At 45.1% G+C, this 21,028-nt stretch overlaps 1 protein-coding gene across 11 annotated transcripts in view; it reads left to right on the top strand.

Annotated features, from left to right (window-relative positions):
* The window catches only part of MAP3K13 (mitogen-activated protein kinase kinase kinase 13), a 168,626-nt gene that overhangs the window by 141,074 nt on the left and 6,524 nt on the right, over positions 1-21,028 (top strand). For all 11 annotated transcript variants that reach the window (XM_032338398.1, XM_032338402.1, XM_032338448.1 and 8 more), the window contains 7 exons: positions 189-297; positions 6,147-6,256; positions 7,290-7,406; positions 8,143-8,280; positions 12,568-13,354; positions 17,792-17,862; positions 20,269-20,566. In XM_032338398.1, the coding sequence (XP_032194289.1) occupies positions 189-297; positions 6,147-6,256; positions 7,290-7,406; positions 8,143-8,280; positions 12,568-13,354; positions 17,792-17,862; positions 20,269-20,566 (1,630 nt within the window). The remainder of the gene's footprint in view (positions 1-188; positions 298-6,146; positions 6,257-7,289; positions 7,407-8,142; positions 8,281-12,567; positions 13,355-17,791; positions 17,863-20,268; positions 20,567-21,028) is intronic.

Below are 21,028 nucleotides of genomic sequence, written 5' to 3'. Positions count from 1 at the left end.
CCTGGAGATTTCCATTTATCATTACAGGTACCTCCTGGTTACATTTTCCCTTTGCTCTTCAGTATGTGCATGCGGCCTGAGATACAGCCATGCGTGGAGCCAAACATGTTTTCCATAAAGTAGAACAAAATCTCTGTGTTCCCGGACATACCCTCTGCAATGCACAAGCTGTCTTTTTTAATTTGTAGGCAGAGTAAACCTCGCAACCGGCCTTCTTTCCGGCAGACACTCATGCATTTAGACATTGCCTCTGCAGACGTTCTTGCCACCCCCCAGGAAACCTACTTCAAGTCTCAGGTAAGTCTGAAAGCTCTCCTCCCGTGCACTGAGTGCATAGCCAGGGAGCGCTCGATGAGAAAGAGGGGCTTAGAAGCATTCTGAGTCTCTTAACGATTCTAGGGCTCTGCTCCAGTCGTTGTGAAGCAATAGCTGTGATATGTCACACATGGGGAATCTGGGAGTTTTTTGAACACTTGAGATACATCATTATCTCGGGGCACCTTGGTGGCTCAGTGGGTTAAAGCCTCTGCCTTCAGCTCAGGTCATGATCCCAGGGTCCTGGGATCAAGCCCCACATCGGGCTTTCTGCTCAGCAGGGAGCCTGCTTCCTCCTCTCTCTCTGCCTGCCTCTCTGCCTACTTGTGATCTCTGTCTGTGAAATAAATAAATAAAATCTATTTTTAAAAAAAGATACATCATTATCTTATTTGAAAGGAACATGTGTCTGAATGTGATCCTCCAAGTGGTGATATTGTTGAAAAGAAAAAATGAATGTATTTGAAATAAAATCAGGCACTTGGCTGGCTCAGTTGGAAGAGCGTGCAACTCTTGATCTTGGGATTGTGAGTTCAAGACCCATGTTGGGTGTAGATATTTCTTAAATTAAACAAACAAATAAACTTAGAAAAAAAGGGGGGGGAGAATTACTGCCAACCTTCATGAAAGGATTGCTTCCCTTGAAGAGAAAATCTGAAGTACAGAGGAGGGAAGTTAAGTACCCAGAATTAGGCCCAGAGGGAACCTTTCCCCTGACTCTGTGTGTCACCTGTTAGCACCAGATCAAATGTAACTTAATGTATCTGTCAGCCTTACTGTCTTACACACCATTCCAGACCTACGGCTTCAAACACCCAGATTAAACTCCCTTAGAACTACTAACACTAGTGCTGTCTGTTCAGATACCTATATGTATGGGGCACGAGGAAAGCAATCTGTCCAGTCTCTGTGTGAGTGTTCAGAAAAAGACTTGGGCCCTTCCGTGAAATGAAAGAGAATAACAATGAGTACTTTCTAGGGAATCTCTCAAACTTTAGACTATGGTTGCAATTACAGCTTTGCTTCCTTTACCATAAAAGTATATGTACCACGGTTTGGAAAAGCAGTTTTTGGTGAGAGTACTGAAGTCACAAGCCATCGAGACAGTCAAACTGTATGTACTTGGAAAACTTCAAAATGGAAACAGTTCTACATGAATGCTCCCAGGATGTCCCTCCTGAAGCCAGGGCCACCTCTTCAGAGTGCCCACCGTGTGCAAAGCACCGTGTTGTGCCAAGAAGCACCCAGACCCAGTACCCTCACCTGCACAAACTGACTTTTACCAATATGTGCAGCAGTGAGACTGAACTCAGGAAAGCTTCTTTTGGAGCAAGACTATGAAGGGGAGAGAAAGAAGGAAAGAAAGGGGAAAACATTACACCGGACATCTTTTAAATATTAATTCTTCCACACGTTTCTCCCAACATAAAATTTTACCTCTCCTTAAATAGCCCCAAGTCTGCTAGGTGTGCTAGTTCCTAGGATTATTTCAGGTACTTACAAGCTGGTCTGTCTCTGGGTCTGAAATTCAGACTCTCTCTGGCTACTGATAAAATATTTAGGAACTAGCTACGGAAGTACTGAGAAAAGCAACAGACATGAGTCTAACCCTTGTCCTAGGATCTTGGGTCAGTCACTAAAATTCTCTAAACCTCAGTGTACTCATCTCTTCTCGTCCTTACGGGGTTTTGGCTAGGACCCAATGAGAAAATAAAAATGCAACTGTATTGGAAACTAAAGAACTACTCGAGTGTAAGATGTCATTCGCTGCCCGTGAAGCTGCAGAAATGAAGCCTTCTTTGGGTTGGTACATTCTGGTGAACTCGTGAGACTGACAGGTGGCTGCCCGGGAACTCTGCTCCCCGGGGTTCTGACTCTCGATGCCACTGGGATGGGGAAGGAGCTGACAGTTTAGCACCTGGTTTTACTCCTTCTGCAGTCTCGTCGTGCCTGAGGCCTCCCCTCCCCTGGCCCGTGAACAGAGCCAGGCTGCCTCAGTTACCCATCAGTGGTTGGTCACCTCGGGTCGCTGCCCTTTCCACAGAACTGTCCGTCAAGAGCATGCCAGGAGCCCAGCTGACTGCTTCCCGAGAGTATTTGCTTCCCCTGTTTCCCAGCAGCAGCTTGGGTAGCACAGATGAACATAGCAGCCGACTTCACTACAGCATTTGATTCTGCCGAAGCTGCTGCTGCTTTCCCAGACAGTAACGTATTTCTCCAAGGAGGCAACTACTGGTCTTGGTATTCAATTGCATTTGCTATCAGTTTTTGTTTTGTTTTTGGTGAGCTCTGCGCCCAGAGTGGGGCTTGAACTCACAACCCTGAGATCGACAGTCGCATGCTCTGCTGACTGAGCCAGCCCCAGCACTGGATATCAGTTGTTAGAAAACATTTTGCTGGGGGCACCTGGGTGGCTCAGTGGGTTAAGCCGCTGCCTTCGGCTCAGGTCATGATCCCAGGGTCCTGGGATCGAGCCCCGCATCGGGCTCTCTACTCAGCCGCGAGCCTGCTTCCTCCTCTCTCTCTGTCTGCTTGTGATCTCTCTCTGTCGAATAAATAAATAAAATCTTTAAAAAAAAAAAAAAAGAAAACATTTTGCTGGGGTCCCAGATCCCCACAGCTGGGTGGGCCATGGCCTCTGCCTCTAAGCTCTCCCCCCACACTCTGCCTTTGCACCATTCTGGTTCCCTTTGAGGACCACCAAGAGCACCCAGAAATTCAGAGGCTGTTAGACTTGGTTAAAAGTAAGAGCCCTGCTGGTTAGAGCCCCGTGTTTTATAGATATTTTAATGAAACACTGGGAAGTGCTCCTCCATTCCTATGATGGTGGCTTTGTCATAGGTCAGGGTCATGAAGGATTCCTCCTTCTCTCATGCCACATTTTCTCTCAGAGGCACCTCAGTCTCTGTGCAAACTAGCTTCTGGCCTACCCACCTCCCATTTCTCCAGCTGTGCCCAGACATGTCTGAACTGAAGATTAAGTGCAAATTGAAACTCCTATTATGTAAAGATTCTAAGCATATGGAATGGAACTCCAAACTTAGCATCTACCAGTAACACCATAGCTTTGGGGAAAAAGAGATTATAATCAGGACCTGGGGTTTTCCCACACATCCTGTTCCCTCTTCATGATTGGAGGCGGGAGGGGAGGACTTCTTTTTGGAAATCTACTTTTTTAATAGGTTTCAACCTTCGAAAGGTTCTCTTTAAATTTCCATTCCCATCGGGAGGTTTATTTCCTCAAGGTTTTCAAGAATTTAAAAAAAAAAAAAAAAAAGGAAAAGAAAAAAATCTGTTCATCTGATTCCTGACCACCAGAGGGGGATATTCCTTTTCCTGATCCCTTCTTTAGGTACCTGTACTGGTATCTTCTGATCCGTTTTTGCATGAAAGAGGACTTCAAGGCCCAAACCTGGCCCTCTCTCTTACCTTTTTTGATCTAATAACTCCTGATTGTCAATCTTAGGCTTCTCAAAGCTCACGTATTCATCCTTCAGACTTTGATCCAATGATGACAAGAACGGCATTACTGGAGGCTCAGCCAAACTTTCATTTATTGCTTCAGACTGTCAGACTGTTACCAAACAGTGGGCACTGCATTCTGGATCTGAGTTTCTGGTGACCTTCACTTTCTGATGACCTTTACTTTCTGATGACCTTTACTTGATGATGACATTGTTTGGCAGGTTTGGTTCCAAAAGTCAACTGACTGACAGAAATTTTTCTCCGATGGTCAGTCAGGATATATATATCAGTCAGGAGATATATATATATACACACACATACATACATACACATACATATAATAAGTGGAAGCCTGGAAAAGACGAAAACCTTTTAGATGGGATGGCCTTTCCCAGGCCTTACCTAGGAAATAAAAAGATATATATATATATGAAGATCTAGCTTATTATAAGCAGATAATCAGGATGATCACTATCTAAATAATTACAATATGATTTCCTTTGTATTTTTAAATTTTATTTATTTATTTTGACAGAGAGAGATGACAGGTAGGCAGAGAGGCAGGCAGAGAGAGAAGAGGAAGCAGGCTTCCTGCTAAGCAGAGAGCCCGATGTGGGGCCCTATCCCAGGACCCTGAGACCATGACCTGAGCTGAAGGCAGAGGCTTTAACCCACTTAGCCACCCAGGCGCCCCATGATTTCCTTTATAAAAGTAAATGAGAGGGGTGCCTGGGTGGCTCAGTCGGTTAGGCATCTGCCTTTGGCTCAGGTCATGGTCCCAGAGTCCTGGGATTGAGTGTCGGGCGCCCTGCTCAGTGGGGAGTCTGCTTCTCCCTCTGCCTTTGCCTGCCACTCCCCCTGCTTGTGCGTGCACGCATTCTCTCTCTCCCTCCCTGTCAAATAAATAAATAAACTCTTCAAAGAAAAAAAAAGTAAATGAGAAACAGCAAATTTGGGGAGAAACCTTCTATAATTTCAAAATTACTTACACATAACTCTTCCATGATCTAGAGAAATAATTTTAAACATGAATCTGGAGGTAATAGAATAGCTCCAGAGGAAGAATATATAGAGGCATTTAGTTATACATTTAACCTTCACTGGAAATCAATTTCATTAGTTTCTTGGAATTGTAGTTTATAAGTAATTTGAGGTAACATCTCCCTTAGCTGTTTTCTAGAAACTACCTGTAGACTATAATCCAGCAGACGTTTTTCTACTGCCTAAAATTTAGATGACATTGGCCTGGAATTCCGTGCCTTATGGAAATCCCAGTGTCCTGGGATTCCTGGGAATCTATTCTGGGAGACTATAATTTCATGGTCACTCTCGCTTTGCCTTCCTAAAATTTTTGGGTTCTACCCCCTTCATCTTCTGGTTGTTCCTTTATCTTGTCATTGACCTGGACATGAAGTTCAGCACCGTCCTTGATGTCTAAAAAAAAAAAAAAAAAAACCACTCATCCAAAATCAAGGTGAATGTCAGAGACTTTACTAAAGGTTTCAGAAATTGGAAGAGACTTACATTTTGAATAATTGAAGTCACATATTAGATATTCATCCCCATTCTAAAATTTTGTCAAACCACTACATTATTAAGCCATCCTTTTTCTCCTCCTCTTCTCTTTTCCTGTTCTTTCCCTCGCTCCCCAATTCCTATAGAATTCCCTATATTTTTATTCCCAAGTCCTGCTCTGCCCCTTGGGTCATGTGCTCCAGATATTTTTTTCTAGATATTTTCCTTTTTTTTTTTTTTTAAGATTTTATTTATTCATGAGACACAGAGAGAGAGAGGCAGGCAGAGGGAGAAGCGGGGAGCCCAGTTAGGGCTCAATCCCAGGACCGCAGGATCATGACCTGAGCCAAAGGCAGATGCTTGCTTAACGGAATGAGCCACCCAGGTGCCCCAAGATATTTTCATAACAAAGTTATCTAAGAGAAATTTGGTGCCAGTTGTAAACACGATCATGTTCTCACTGGCACGTACTTACAGCAGATGGCTAACTGAGCTCCTTTTTTTGGCCGGGCCATCTCAGCCACCATCTTCACCTGAAACTGAGCTCTCTTGTTCCAGAGGTGATGGCCAGTATGCCAGCTGTGATATTTCTGGTGGCCAGTATGGCAAGGAAGTGGGAAAAAGACGGCATCCCGTGTTGGACTAAATACAGAAAATGAGGTCATGGTATGGGGGTGGGGGGTGCCGAAGCATGAGCTAGTTTGCTATCAACTCGTATTTATTGAACATTTGTTCTGTGAGGCTCTTCAGTAAAAGCAAGCGGGGGAATACCATCCTGACCATGATCCTCTGGCTCTACCAGAGACCGAAACTCCTAGAGTCCTAACAAAGTCTCATTTGTCCTCACTCAGGCTGAATGGAGAGAAGAGGTGAAAAAACACTTTGAGAAGATCAAAAGCGAGGGAACTTGTATACACCGATTAGATGAAGAGCTGATTCGGCGGCGCAGGGAGGAGCTCAGGTGGGCTGCTCGCTCCTTCTCCACCTCGTCCCATCCCCACATCTGCAGATACTGGCAGGAACTTGCTTTGTGAATCACTGTTTCACCTTCTACACACCTCTCACCTCTGCTACTTACTGTGAATTCTCTTTAAGAGTTGCCCCAGAGTTGGCCCCGCCTTTTCCCTGCTGTCCCGTCCCCTCCCTGCAGCCTTGTTATCCTTCTTTATTATAGCTCTGCAGCCGGTGCTCCTGGAGCCGGGCTCTTTCTTCATTCGGTGCCTGTCCTCGGTGACATGGAGGGCAGTGCTTTAGAAGAGGAAGTTCCTGGTCTCAGGATGCTTATGACTGATAAAGGGCGACAAAATGTAGCCATATATAACCACCATATTAGAGCAAGATCTGTGCCCTAATAAGTACAGGGTGAGGAGTCAGCCTTATTGGCATATTGCCATGAACATGACTATATTATGCTGTATTCTTATTAAGGTATTGTCAGTGGCACACAAAAGCTACACATTATACACAAATCATGGTCCGATTTTTATCCGTGCCCCCCGCCCCAGCTATTCAGCATGGCTGGATATGGCCCCTAAGGATAAACCAAGCGCAAGCTTGAATTTTCCATCTCCCACTCCATCTTGTCCGAGTTGTTACCTCAGACACGGGACCCTTGAATTTAGACGGCTCTCAGACAAACGCTTTTTTTTTTTTTTAAGATTTTTTTATTTTTGTATTTATTTGACAGACAGAGAGATCACAAGCAGGCAGAGAGGCAGGCAGAGAGAACAGGGGAAGCAGGCTGCCCACTGAGCAGAGAGCCCGATGTGGGGCTCGATCCCAGGACCCTGAGATCGTGACCTGAGCCGAAGGCAGAGGCTTAACCCACTGAGCCACCCAGGCGCCCCCAGACAAACGCTTTTGAGATAAACCATCTGGTTCTTATTTCATTAGAGCTGTTCTTTGTCATCCGCACCTAGCCCCCCGCCCCCCCCGCCGACCCCATCCCCCACCCTTGGTAGTCAGCTTTGCTGATCCTCTCTTTTCTTTGATAGGCATGCTCTGGATATTCGGGAACACTATGAGAGAAAACTCGAGCGGGCTAATAATTTATACATGGAACTGAGTGCCATCATGCTGCAGCTAGAAATGCGGGAGAAAGAGCTCATTAAGTATGTATCCAGACTTCTGTCTGTCCTTCCCGAGTCGGGTCTATCAGCCAGCCCCAACGCACCATTCTGCCATATTGCTGCTCCTCAAAACTAAAATGGCAGATGCTTGAGTCATTCACCCAGCATTCCTTAAGGGATGTGCTACGCCCAGGTCCCTTCCCCCCATGAAGTTTCAATTGAGGGGAGTTGCTGCAGAGCTTGTTACAGAGGAATGTGCCCTTGACCGGCATTTGCAACTTCACCCCGCTGAATGGCTCCGAGAAGGGGTCCTCATCTCGAGAAAAGCTTTGTATGGATGAGGGGGAGCCTTCTGCCCGCTGGGGAAGTAAGGTGGCTGATGAAAGTGGTTTAAGGGATTCTTGACAATGACAGGAGACCCCGGTCAGTGGACCTGACCAAAACCAAAACTGAAATTAAGTAGGTCTTCTACCATCGCCTTGTGTCTCTCGTGAGGTACATTGGGGGAGGGAAGGTCAGCCCCGAGCGCACCAGAGAGTGGAAGAGCACAGTGAAGTTTAGTTGAGGTTAGTTGAGGCAGATTAGTTGAACTGAGCAGATTAGTTGATTGAGCATCTTTTTTTTTCCCCTTTTTAACCTGAATAATAGTGTTATTATTCAGATAGTGTATTTCTACTAAGGGTGCCCAGAATCTGTGAGAGGAGTTAGCCTGTGGAAACATCCTGCCCATCTTTCCTGTCTGCAGTGACTGAGCTGTGGCTTTTCCTTTCGTCTGCAGGCGTGAGCAAGCAGTGGAAAAGAAGTATCCTGGAACATACAAACGACACCCCGTCCGTCCAATAATCCACCCCAACACCATGGAGAAGCTCATGAAGAGGAAGGGCACGCCTCATAAATCAGGGATGCAGACCAAACGGTGAGACACCTGTGCCAACCTGACATTCAGAGAAAGGGGAAAATATCCCCCCCAAAATACATGATCCCATGACGGTGTGTCTGCTCTGTAGCTCCCCGTGGGCACACTTGGCTCCAGAAAAAACAGAGTAGGAAAGTGAGAGGATGTGTCATGAACTCTAGGAATCTAGTTTTTACTCTCTGACACATAGATATTTCTTGTCTTAGCATGGCATAGGGAAAGAGAAGTAAGTGGAGGGCCAGGCCGACGTGGATTCCAGTCCCAGCTCTGCCCGTTGGTATAAGCCATATGATGTGGACCATATCATTTGTCCTCTTTCAGCCATGGGCAAAATGGTATAATGATCGCACGTGAGATTTCTTTTTCTTTTTCTTTTTTTTGACCCCTCCTGCACAGAATTGGGTTAATCATAATTCTTGTTGTAGGTAACATGGGTTCATGTGTGTCCCACTTTTACATATTCATTTAGTTAGTTCTTTTTAATAATGTAATAAGTGCCTGTAAATCCATTACCAGAAACAAAAGCAGGGGCTTTGATAATGACCTGTACCTCACCATGTAGGGCCCCTCATTCTATTCCTGCATGGGCTTTCGGTGAAGTTTAAATAAGAGAAATATGAAATCACCTTACAAATCACAGGTACTAAGAAAATGAGTTTTTGAATAGTTAAAAAAATAAAAGATTGCCCTTTCCTCTAATTACAATGCATTTTCCTTATACTAGTTTAGTCTTAGAATGCTCTCCCAGTCAGTTTTTATTATCAGGCTCTACTAGATGCCCACTGCTCCCAAATAATGGAGAGTGGACTCTCTTCTAGCCAAGTTAATGCAAAGGAAAGAAATGTCCCTAAAACTTGGGGTGTAAACCAAATGGTCTACTGCAGAATGCAGTAAGAATAAAGATAATGACAAAACGCAAACCAAAAATGTATTTTAAGTCTTTCAGAATGGCAGTCATTCTGAATAAGGCCGTTCTACCCTAGCATGACTAATACAACGCTAAAACTACTGAAGAGTAATTACATGGATTAATTCCAGTTTTGCTTTTACTTACTACCCGTGATCACCTTCTCGTCAAGTTCTGAGAAATTGCAGGTGGCACCTGGCAAAACCCTCTGAGGATCCCAACACCTCTTTCTTTTAATGTCTTAATTGGAGACAGAGTTCACCTGCTGGCTCCTCCCTGCATTCTGCTACAGTTAAAACTAAGAGCTTTGGAGAAGAAAATAGTACTGTTTCATTCTTCAAAATGTGAGCGCATGTTTACTTTTAGTGTTGGCTATGAGGAATATGTTTGGAAGTTTGCCACCACTAGCAGATGCTTAGTGGACTAAGCATCCAGGAAGACAACCTGGAATGGGTCTTTGAGCTGCAAAGAGTTCTGCTCTTGGTTGGTTGGCCCCTGGAGGATGTCAGTTTCACATTGTTCGGACAGTCCAATGATTAAGTCAGAAGTCCAGTGACCTAGGAGGAGATCAGAGAGGAAAAACCATCCACCATCCTTTGGCCTAGGTATCAATGTGGGTTCAGTTGGGGACTAAAAAGAAGATAATCAGAGTTCAGTTATGGATCCAGCAAGCCTGTTACAAGTGAGTATAATCCAATACAGTGGTCTAAATGCCTCATAATAAGGAGAGGCTTGGGATGGGGCTAAGAACTCTGCCTTAATGTCGGAAGACTTGGGTTCAAGTTGGGAGTTCTGCCATGGACTCCCTTTGGGATGGACACAAGCCAGCTAACCTCTCGGATCCCTCAGTACCCTTACCTGTAAAATGAATGTTGGAAAAATCAATAGTCGGAAACAAGTGTTTTATATATTGTAAAGTGCTTTGTCAACTGTGAAGTGCTGTGTCACTGTTATTCTGTGATTTTTGCACAGCCAGGTTCAATAAAAGCAGCCTTCGTCTGACTTAGACACTTTCACCTCAGCTCTCTTCCAGATCCTCCGATAGCCAGTCACTGGATAGGTAGGTGCCCCTAACTGGACCTCGGAGGGCTCCCTTGCCTCAGTAAAAGCCCCAGGACCTCCTCAGTCCATGTACTTTTTGTGGCAAAAGGTGGCCAGCTGACCACAGAACCATGAACCTGAGACAGGAAGCAGCACAATACTGTGCCCATCTTATCGTATACCAATGATACCTGGAACTTCTATGCTAAGAGGAGCCTCTAACTGTTCTCTTGAAAAGGAAAAAAAAAGCCGTCTCCTACACCCTGATGCCGACTCATTTTCTACGAGCCCTAGCTGTTCAAATGTGGTCCTTCGTTCGGTGTCATGAGAGAGTGTGCTAGAAGTGCGGACTCAACCATTTAAGTAAGGTGATTTGTAGGCCTGTTTAAACTTGTTATCTGAATCTCCAGTAAGCCAGCCAGGGGATTAGGAAAGACTTCTTGTCTGGATTCTGCCAGTGATGCACTGTGAGACCAGTGGGTTTCAGTTTCCTCATCACATAAGGTAGAGGTGGGACTGTATCTGTGGTTTTCAAGCAAGGTCTGGGACACCCTAGGGCTTGCACAGATGTCAGGGATTACTGCGGAAGTAGAGAGGAAGAGGAGGGGGAGCCCAGCGGGGAGGGGCTTTGCTCCCCTCCCACAAATGTCCCACTGTATCTGGGGTGCAATGTAATTGACATATAACATGATATTAGTTTCGAGTGTACAACATAACAATTCAATATACATATATATTATGAAATAATTGCCACGGTAAGTCTAGTTAATATCCATTCATCACCACAAATAGTTATATATATTTTTTCTTGTGATAAGAACTTTCAAGGTCTCTTAGAGACTTTCAGATACACAATACGGTATAGCTAACTCAAACCATGTGGGTTTGAACTGCATAGGTCCACTTGTATGTGAATCTTTTGCAGTGCAGTACTGTCAGTGTATTTTCTCTTATGATTTTCTTAACATTTTCTTTTCTCCAGCTTACTTTAAGAATATAGTCTGTAATACATATCACATACAAAATATGTATTAATCAACGGTTTATGTTATCAGTAAGGCAGCTGGTCAATGGTAGGCTATTTTTAAGCTTTTTTGGAGTCAAAAGTTATACCTGGATTTTTGACTGTGCACATTATCCAAGGGTCAGTTGTATCATTACCTATAGCCTCCATGCTGTACATTACATCCCAGGACTTATGTGGTTTATAACTGGAAGTTTGTACCTTTTGACCTCCTTCCTCCATTTTACCCATCCCCCACCTCTGGCAACCACTAGTCTGTTCTGTTACTATATCTATTTTATATACCGAGTTTCTCAAGAAAAGGATTCTGTTGTTAAAATAAAGTTTGGGTCCTTCAGCACTGTAATCTGATGATTTGTGTCTAGTCCCTAAGAAGGAGGAAGTAATGGTGCTCTCTGGTATCCTCAAGTCTCCGCCCGTCAGTCCATCAGTTCAGAAACCGTTTATTGTTTACCTGTGCACCATGAAATCAGTGCGTGTACCTTCAAGCCCTGGCTTGCTCTTGCACACAAGCTGCATGACCAGCGCAGTGAGCACTCAACGACAGACTAGGAGAGGAGCCAGCACCACGCCAGGCTGCTCCCCGCAAGCCCTTCTCTTGCTGGTTCTGTCCAACCTCCTAGACTCTGTACTATACTCTGTACTCTGTACTATTTACCCTTCCTCAATCCCCACCCCCCATACCCCCTTCCTTAAACATGTTTGAATACTGAGAGTGAGCAAGGCTCCCAGCTTCCTTCCCATTCATAGATGGCTGACATAGTCCTAGACCTCTGGGAGACCGTGTCTAGACTAAAGTCCCTGAACTTAGCCTCCCACCTCATTAACCTGAGGTTTCCTTCTCTTGTGCCAGACCTCTGTGATTTGTGATCTGCTGTGGGAGCTATCTAGATCCATCATCAGACAGATTTCTGATGGTGGGCAAACCCTTGCCTCTGCCTTGGCATGTTGGCACCAGGCTGATAGCCGAGGTTATGCGGAAGAGATCAAGAAACCTCTAGGGTAGAATTAGAACTTAAAGGGGATCGGGTACCTCAGCTAGGGAGGCACAGAATAAAATCCAGAGGGAATGAAGGAAATCCTCTATAGGTGGACATCAAGGTTGTTTCTAATTTTCTGCTATTTTAAACTGTAGAATATAACACAGCGTCTTCAAACATACATCTGCGTGCACATCTGTTACCTCCGTTGGGTAAATCCCTGAACGTGTGACTGCCGTTTCAAAGGGTGTGTGTACTTTCAGGTCTGCATTGCATTTCCCCAAACTTGAATGTGTTTCCAGATGTTGACAACGAAATCTTGTCTTTCCTCGCAGGCCAGATCTGTTGAGATCTGAAGGTATCCCCAGTACGGAGGCGGCTCCCGCTGCATCCCCTTTGTCCGGAAGTCCCAAAACCTCCACCTCGAGCAGCAAGAGTCGCTATCGGAGCAAGCCGCGCCACCGCCGAGGGAACAGCAGAGGCAGCCACAGTGATTTCGCAGGGATCTTGAAAAACCAGCCAGCCCAGGCCAGTTCACCCCATCCCACGGACCTACACCACGCTCAGTCCCAGTACCCGTCTCCCCATCACCACCATCCTCTGCAGCAGCAGTACCAGCAAGGCCCCCCTGCCGTGTCCCAGAGTCACCATCCCAGACTCAGTATGCACGGACAGGACATTGCCACCTGCGCCAACAACCTGAGGTATTTTGGCCCAGCAGCGGCCCTGCGGAGCCCACTCAGCAACCATGCTCAGAGACAGATGCCCGGTTCCAGCCCCGACCTCATCTCCACGGCCATGGCGGCGGACTGCTGGAGAAGCTCTGAGCCTGATGCGGGCCCAGCGGGGCCCTGGGGCTGTTGTCAGGCTGACCCTTACGACCCCTGCCTCCAATGCAGGCCAGAACAGTGTGGGTCCTTGGACATACCCTCTGCCGAACCAGTGGGGAGGAGCCCCGACCTTTTCAAGTCACCAGCACACAATCCCCTCTCGGAAGATGCCCAAGGTTCCGAGAAAATGGGAGAACGGGAATTCAAAGGCTGCAGGTCTGCATCATCCCTTGGCATCCCTTACCACGTCACCCCCCCAGTGCTACCTCGAAACACAAGGCCCCTGCAAAAGGTAAGCTGTAGTGACAGCCCGTCATGTCGTACACATTAGAAAGCCTACATCATGCGTCCGTTTTGTAAAAGGAAGAGATGACAGAAGCATAAACAGAGGTTTCTTTGACTTTCAGTGCTCTCTTACCACACTGCTTAAGTGATGGATTAGAGACTATGCTTTGGCAACTTTGGAACCAGAGGACTGATTCACATGTATCTGATTTATAAATAAATAACCATACACTTGGGATATGTAGTCAAAACTAGAACTATCCTAGCCTAGTCCTGCTGGATGTTACAAGAAGGAAGGATCCCATTATAAAACAAGTTTGGAAACATAGAGTATTCTCTCTCTTCTCTTGGAGATTCCTAATGGACATCTACAAATCCTAGGCTTTAAAAAATCTTACAGTTCCTTGTTTCATCCAGCCGTTCCCTCATCTATTTGGCCATAATGGCTTTAAAAATAGTATCTATTAATATCCCATGGAACTAGCTTTCTTCACAATATATTTTGGATGGGTGCCTGGCTGGCTCTGTCAGTAGAGCGTGTGACTCTCAAGCTTGGGGTCGTGAGTTCAAGCCCCACGTTGGGTGTGGAGCCTACTTAAGAAAAAATAAAATAAAATATTTTAAAAGACCAATATATCTTAGAAAACCCTACCTTTATTAGTAACCATCATGACCCAGTAAGGCCTCCATCACTGAAACCTGTTCCTCCTCCTCTTCTCACCCCCTGGCTGCCTACGTTTTATTAGCTTGGAGGCAGTGTACCATAGTGGTTAAGAGCATGAACCTGGGAGCCAGAGAGATCTCAGTTCGAAGCAAGGCTCTTCCACTTAGAACCTCTATTGGTTCTAAGAACCAATAGTTCACACTGGTATCCTTATCGATAAATGGGGTGCAGAGTGGGCTCTGCCTCATTGGCTGATATGAAGATTAAGTGAGATAATACATATAAAGCACTTAGAACAGGACCTGGAGCATAACAACCTTCCAAAAATATTAGCTCATCTTGCTAATGAGTTAAAAATAAGATTATGTATGAAAAGTGTTTAACACAGTGCAAACACCCACTCAGTTCTCAGCATTGCCTCATCTCGTCAGCATTCATCGGGAGTGCAGTTGACGGAATAAAAGGGTCTAAAATGTAAATGAGTATGTTTCAGTCAACTAGACATTTAAAAGAAGTTGACATACCTGTCAGAATGGCTAGAATCAAAAAGACAAGAAATAACGGGTTGGAGAAGATGTGGAGAAAAGGGAACTCATGTGCACTGTTGGTGGGACTGCAAACTGGTGCAGCCATTGTGGAAAATAGTATGGAGGTTCTGCAAAAAATTAAAAATAGAAATACCAGGTGATCCAGTAATTTCACTTCTGGGTATTTACCCAAAGAAAACAAAAGAACTAATTAGACAAGATACATGTATTCCTATGTTTATTACAGTATCGTTTACAATGGCCAAGATATGGAAATAACCTGAGTATCCATCAATGGATAAATGAATAAAGATGTGGGGTGTGTGTGTGTGTGTGTGTGTGTATTTGTGTGTGTGTGTGTACATACATACATACATACACACAATGAGATATACTCAGCCATAAAAAAAAGAATGAAATCTTGCCCTTCATGACAACATGGCTGGACCTATATGGTATTATGTTTAGCAAAATAAGTCAGACAGAAAAAGACAGATTCTATATCAATCACTTACATGTGAAATCTAAAAAATAAAACAAAGGAACAAACACAAAAAAACAGAAATAGGTTCAAAAATATGGAGAACAAACTAGTGGTTGCCAAAGGAGAGGGGGGTGGGGATAATGAGTGAAATAGGTAAAGGGGATTAAGAGGTTCCACCTCCCTGTTACAAAATAACTCACACGGGGTGAAGAGTTAAGCATAGGGAATATAATCAATAACGTGGTAACTTTGTAAGGTGACAGATGATAACTATTTATTTTGGCAAGCAGAGCATAATATATACGACTGTTGAATCTCTACACTACACATCTGAAACTAATATAATACTGTACCTCAGTTATACTTCAGTTTAAACAGAAGTTGAGGCTCAGAGCTACTGTCTCAGAACTGTATTTCTTCCCTCCATGCAGTGCTGCTGCTGACAAAGCCTTCCCAGAGATTAAACTGTGTTTGGGCAGTAAATTTGGGTTATTCTGCTCCCCCACCGCTCTATGGCCAGTAACACGTATTTTTTGGGTAACAACTTTGAGATATAACTCATGTACTGTAAAGTTCTCCCATTAAATGTACTGCCTCGTTCTTTTATTCACAGTTAGGCAATCATCACCAATTTTAGAATATTTTCATCATCCCAAAAAGAAACCCTGTACCCTTTGGGAGCACTCCGGTCCACTCCCGAATAACACGTACCTTTGAACCATTCTGATGCCATTTTGATGAATTCTGTGGGCCAGCGGGGACAGGGAGTGCACTCCTTCTACATTTGGCCTCATTGGAACAGTACTCCCACAGGGCCGTTCCGCTTCTTTTGACCGAGATCCACTTACACGGTGCTTCGGGTAAATGTCTTCTTGGCAGTATAACCACATGCCTGTCCTCCCTACTCAAAAAAGCATATCAGAACACAAATGGATAAGAATGACGGTATGCTAAAGCTGACTTTAAAAATAAATTATCCTCAACCTTTGGTACTGTTACTTGGGTCTGGTTACCCACCTCACAATGGGTGGTAGTAATCCAGTGTGCCATGATTCCATGGGTAAGGATGGTTTATTTTAAGTGTGGCTTTTTTTTTTTTTAAAGATGTGGAATTTATTAACATAATGTATTATTTGCCCCAGGGGTACAGATCTGTGAATCATCAAGCTTATACACTTCACAGCACTCACCATAGCACATACCCTCCCCAATGTCCCTAACCCAACCACCTTCTCCCTACCCCCTCCCCCCGGCAACCCTCAGTTTGTTTCATGAGATTAAGAGTCTCTTATGGTTTGTCTCCCTCCTGATCCCATCTTGTTTCGTTTTTTCCTTCCCACCCCCAAGACCCCCTGTCCTACCTCTCAAATTCCTCATATCAGCGAGATCATATGATAATTGTCTTTCTCTGATTGACTTATTTCGCTCTAGTTCCATCCACGTCATTGTAAATTTCTTTTGTTGGCTGCATAGTATTCCATTGTGTGTGCCCACATTGCATGTGCCCCTTCAGATTACTACATTTGTATCTTTAGGGCAAATACCCAGTAGTGCCATTGCTGGGTCATAGGATAGCTCTATTTTCAACTTTTTGAGGAACTGCACCAGAGCGGCTGCACCAGCTTGCATTCGCACCAACAGTGCAGGAGGGTTCCCCTTTCCCCCCATCCTCGCCAACATCCGTCATTTCCTGACTTTTAATTTTAGCCATTCTGACTGTTGTGAGGTGGTATCTCACTGTGATTTTGATTTGTATTTCCCTGATTCTGAGTGGTGTGGAGCTAAGTGTGGCTTTTCTTATGTTCTCAAAGAGAGATGGTCTCTTCCTTTTGAAGGAAGATCATCTTCTCAGACAAGACACTTACACAGCCTTTCTAGATCAACCACGGAGCCCTGGCAATCACAAGGCCTCAGATGTCCCAACCAGAGCTCCCTTATCCTTACCAACAAGCTGACTCCATAAGGCACTGTGCACCTGTTTTGTATTCATGGTGGAAGGAGAAACACAAGATGTGGTTTGACACTCAAATAATGTCTGCCTTGGTAGTGCAAATGAGCATAGTAACTATAATATTAGTGAAAAAGTGATTGGTACATAGAAGAGAAAAGGTAGTTGTTGGGTTTTGAAGAACCAAAAGATCACTTCTTGGTAGAGTCCCTAGGTCAGGGCCTGGACCATGAATGACAATGATTACAAGAGACTGCTCCCAAAATCCAAGACCTTCTCTCTGGTTTCTCCTCCCCATCACTCACCTTGGATAATCTCATGGAGTCCTTACCTACTAGAGGGCAAAATTCCCATTTACTCAGTTCTGTGTGTCTTCTAGCATCTAGTACAGACCCTGTCCTCAGGGACACCGAGGAAAGGTTGCTGAAGGAATGAGTGAAAAAATATATGTTTATTTTTTAAAAAGATTTTATTTATTTATTTGAGAGAGAAAGCACGAGCAGGGGGAGGGGCAGAGGGAGAGGGAGAGAGAATCTCAAGCAGACTCCCTGCTGAGCAAGGAGCCTGATGCGGGGCTCAATCCCAGGATCCCGGGATCATGACCTGAGCCAAAGGCAGGTGCTTAACCGACTGAGCTACCCAGGCACCTCTGAAAATATATATGTTTAAAGATGACACTTAGCAAACTGCTATTTGTGCCTTTTTTATTATAAACATTTTACACTGAATGTGTGTGTGTGTGTGTGTGTGTGTGTGTGTAAGAGAGAGAGAAAAAGAGAGACATAGATTAAGATAAAACTCTTTCTCCTTGTTCTCCTCAGAGTGGAGATGACTCCTCAGAAGAGGAAGAAGGGGAAGTAGATAGTGAAGTTGAATTTCCACGAAGACAGAGGTAAACCCAACAAACACATGTACTGCTTTCAGTGTAATGGGGAAAATCCCAAGTCTACCATACCTCCCGTTCAGGCAGGTCACTTTCAAACAACCCCCATATAGGGAGATTCGAACTCACCATCCCTGTTTTCCCATTGTGACACTTTGTCCACTCGGTTTGCATAGCAGATCCTAGTTCATTAGAATTCATTTCTTAGGAACTTCAAGATAAGGAGCATAAATAGGGATTCAAGGTTACAATTGAGAATGGAGTGGGCATTTTTTGAGAGATGACCATCCTGTTTTGTGGATAATTTGATGGGTTTTTGGTGTACCTCCCTATATTAGTCTCTCTGGCTACGACAGCAAAATACTACAGGCTGGATGGCTTCAATAATGGGAATTTATCTTTCACGATCGAGGCTGGGAAGTCCAAGACAGGGTTCCTGGTGAGGACTCTCTTCCCAGCTTGCAGACAGCAACCTTCTTGCTGTGTCCTTACAGGGCTGGTTGGGGGGAAAGGGGTAGTATGGAAAAGAGGGGGTACAGAAGGGGGGGAGAGATCTTTCCATTTTAAGGTCACAGTCCTGTAGGATTATGGCCCCACCCTTTTGTTCTCCTTTGACCTTATTTACCTCCTAAGAATTTATGTCCAGATTCAGTCATACTAGAGATAGGGCTTCAACATATGAATTGGGCTTGGGGGTGAACACAGGTCAGTTCATAGCACTCTCCATGGCTTTGGATATTATGCCTTAAATTAAGTATAATTAATTAAATTGAGTCATCACTCAGCCCAGCCTTAAAAATCGCTTCCTGCCTAGCCAGGAAGAATAATTTTGCTGGTAGGATTAAATTGAAGAAGGACCACATCCCCCTACTTCAGGAAGAAGAGCTGTCTTTTGTAGGAGTAGGGAAGCTAGTTTTCCTCCAAGAAAGGCTCTTCTGCGAGTACGTGTTCTGTTCTTGAAGCATAGGGCTCTAAGAACCGCCCCCAGGAAGGCTTGTGTACCTGCCCAGAAACAGGAATTCTCTGCAAACCAAGGGACTCCTTTGGTAAATTGAATTCCAGGTCCTCACACTGCCCCCAAATTAAATCCGTTCTCATTCCCTGAGCTACTCTTGCCACATTGCTGTTGGTACACCTTACTGTCTCCTTGGTTTCTCCGATGTGGTGAGATTGGATCCAAGTAAAGCGTCTTCATTCTCTGAACTCACGCTACTGACTTCACAGATTATTACTTCCAACTTTGTTCCTGAGACGCACCATGAGCTTGACCCACCTGATGGCTTCCTGCCTTTCTTGTTAGCTTCAAAATTATATTTATGTTTTCACTGCATGGTTTTACTTTTTATATGATAACATTTTTCTCCCTATCTCCTTTCTGTTACCAGCCTTGAGATGTTGTGTGAATTCTACTTTAATTTCCCTTTCCCATCTGGGCTCTTTTCATGTGTCCTTGATTCCTGCCCACCCCTGGCCCCCAACCTCAGCCTATCACCTGGCAAGCCTCAGATCATAAGCCATCAAAATCACTTTGTACTAAGAGATAGAGAAAAATCAGACAATGACAAAGAAAAAAGGGAGTCTTCTATTTATTATTTGTTTTGTTTTGAAACCAATGTAAGCTAGCAGCATTCTTATTTACTAGTCTACTTCTAAACAAGGGGAAAGAAATGAAATTTTTGCAAATCCTCCCTCCGCCTGCCTGCCCTCCCCGCCCCCCATCTTGCCTCATCTGAGCTAACCTCACATGTTCACTGGAATGAGCCATTAACTGATGAGGCAGTGCCCCCAGCTGTGGAGTGAATATTCCTTTCCAAGCTCATTTCCACTGGGGGTCAGCTGACAGGGCGAAGGCACTTGGCCTTCCAGGGCTGCCGTGCCCAGTGGGCAATGCAACTGGGGTGAGGGAAGAGGTAGGGAATGACATGGTATGAGCTCTGAGCAGACCCAGCCCAAGACACAGCTCTGCGTTTTCTGGCGATGTGACCTGGAACAAGTCACTTGCGTTATCTGGCTCCAGGTTTATGTTCTAGAAAGGAGTTAGACCAAAGAATCTCCCAAGACTCTCTTACCTATAAGAATCTGGGAGGTCTGTGCACAAGAAGCAAGACAGCTCCATACCGTGTGTGCGTGTGCACGCTGGGGTCAGACGAGCTGAGGTTTTCAAAGACCGGCAGTAGCCAGCAGCTTTGGAATGTAGTGTTTAGCTGCAGAAACATACAAACCAAATGCAAAAGGAGAGTCAGGTTTCCTTCTCTTTTGCTTTAAAGTTAAATAGCGCCTATCTATCTGTATTCGAATCTCCCTTGGGGGCTGGGAGAAGCCTAGATGACCTCTAGGCCAGGCTACGATGGAGAGGCAAGGGAAGAACAGCAGTTGTGCATGTGATTAAGGTCCTCTGGTTCTTTGTGGTTCTAGGCCCCATCGCTGTATCAGCAGCTGCCAGTCGTATTCGACCTTTAGCTCTGAGAATTTCTCTGTGTCTGATGGAGAGGAGGGAAATACCAGTGACCACTCCAACAGTCCTGATGAGTTAGCAGACAAGCTTGAAGGCCACCTGGCGGAGAAGCTGGATGACCTACTGTCGCAAACACCAGAGATCCCCATTGAGATATCCTCGCATTCCGACGGGCTCTCTGACAAGGAGTGCGCTGTGCGCCGCGTGAAGACACAGATGTCTCTGGGCAAGCTGTGTGCAGAGGAACGTGGCTATGAGGTGGGGCTTCTCCCTTCTCATCACTGTAGCTCCTTGGGCTTACAGCATGCCTGTGTCCCTGAGTCCTTTACAGTTACCATTTAGTATATGAGATAAGACAGGTGCCTCCAAGAAGTAAGTAGAATCCAGAGATCCACACAGCTCCCCAAATAAGGGCAGGGCTCCTAAATGAGGCACAAACATCAAATTGCACAGGCCTATTCATTCTAAGGTCAGGTCAAACATGACCTCCTCCTGACCTCGTCTCGCTCCTCCGTGTCCCCACCATCCCCTGGATGACCCTCTCATTGCACATAGGACACTTGAGGTCCTGCACAGCACAGGACAGTCCCTGTCTTGGAAGATGGGCTAGCACAGTGGCTGAGAGGGTACACCGGGCATCTGAACAGATGCCACACCCCGCAGGAGTTCTCTACTGACTGCCACCCTGGGCAAGCTGCTCACCTGTGGGTCCGGGTTGGT

The sequence above is a fragment of the Mustela erminea genome, chromosome 1 (assembly GCF_009829155.1).
Source record: "Mustela erminea isolate mMusErm1 chromosome 1, mMusErm1.Pri, whole genome shotgun sequence".
Classification (NCBI taxonomy): Eukaryota; Metazoa; Chordata; class Mammalia; order Carnivora; family Mustelidae; genus Mustela; species Mustela erminea.
This window is presented reverse-complemented; position numbering and strand designations above follow the sequence as displayed.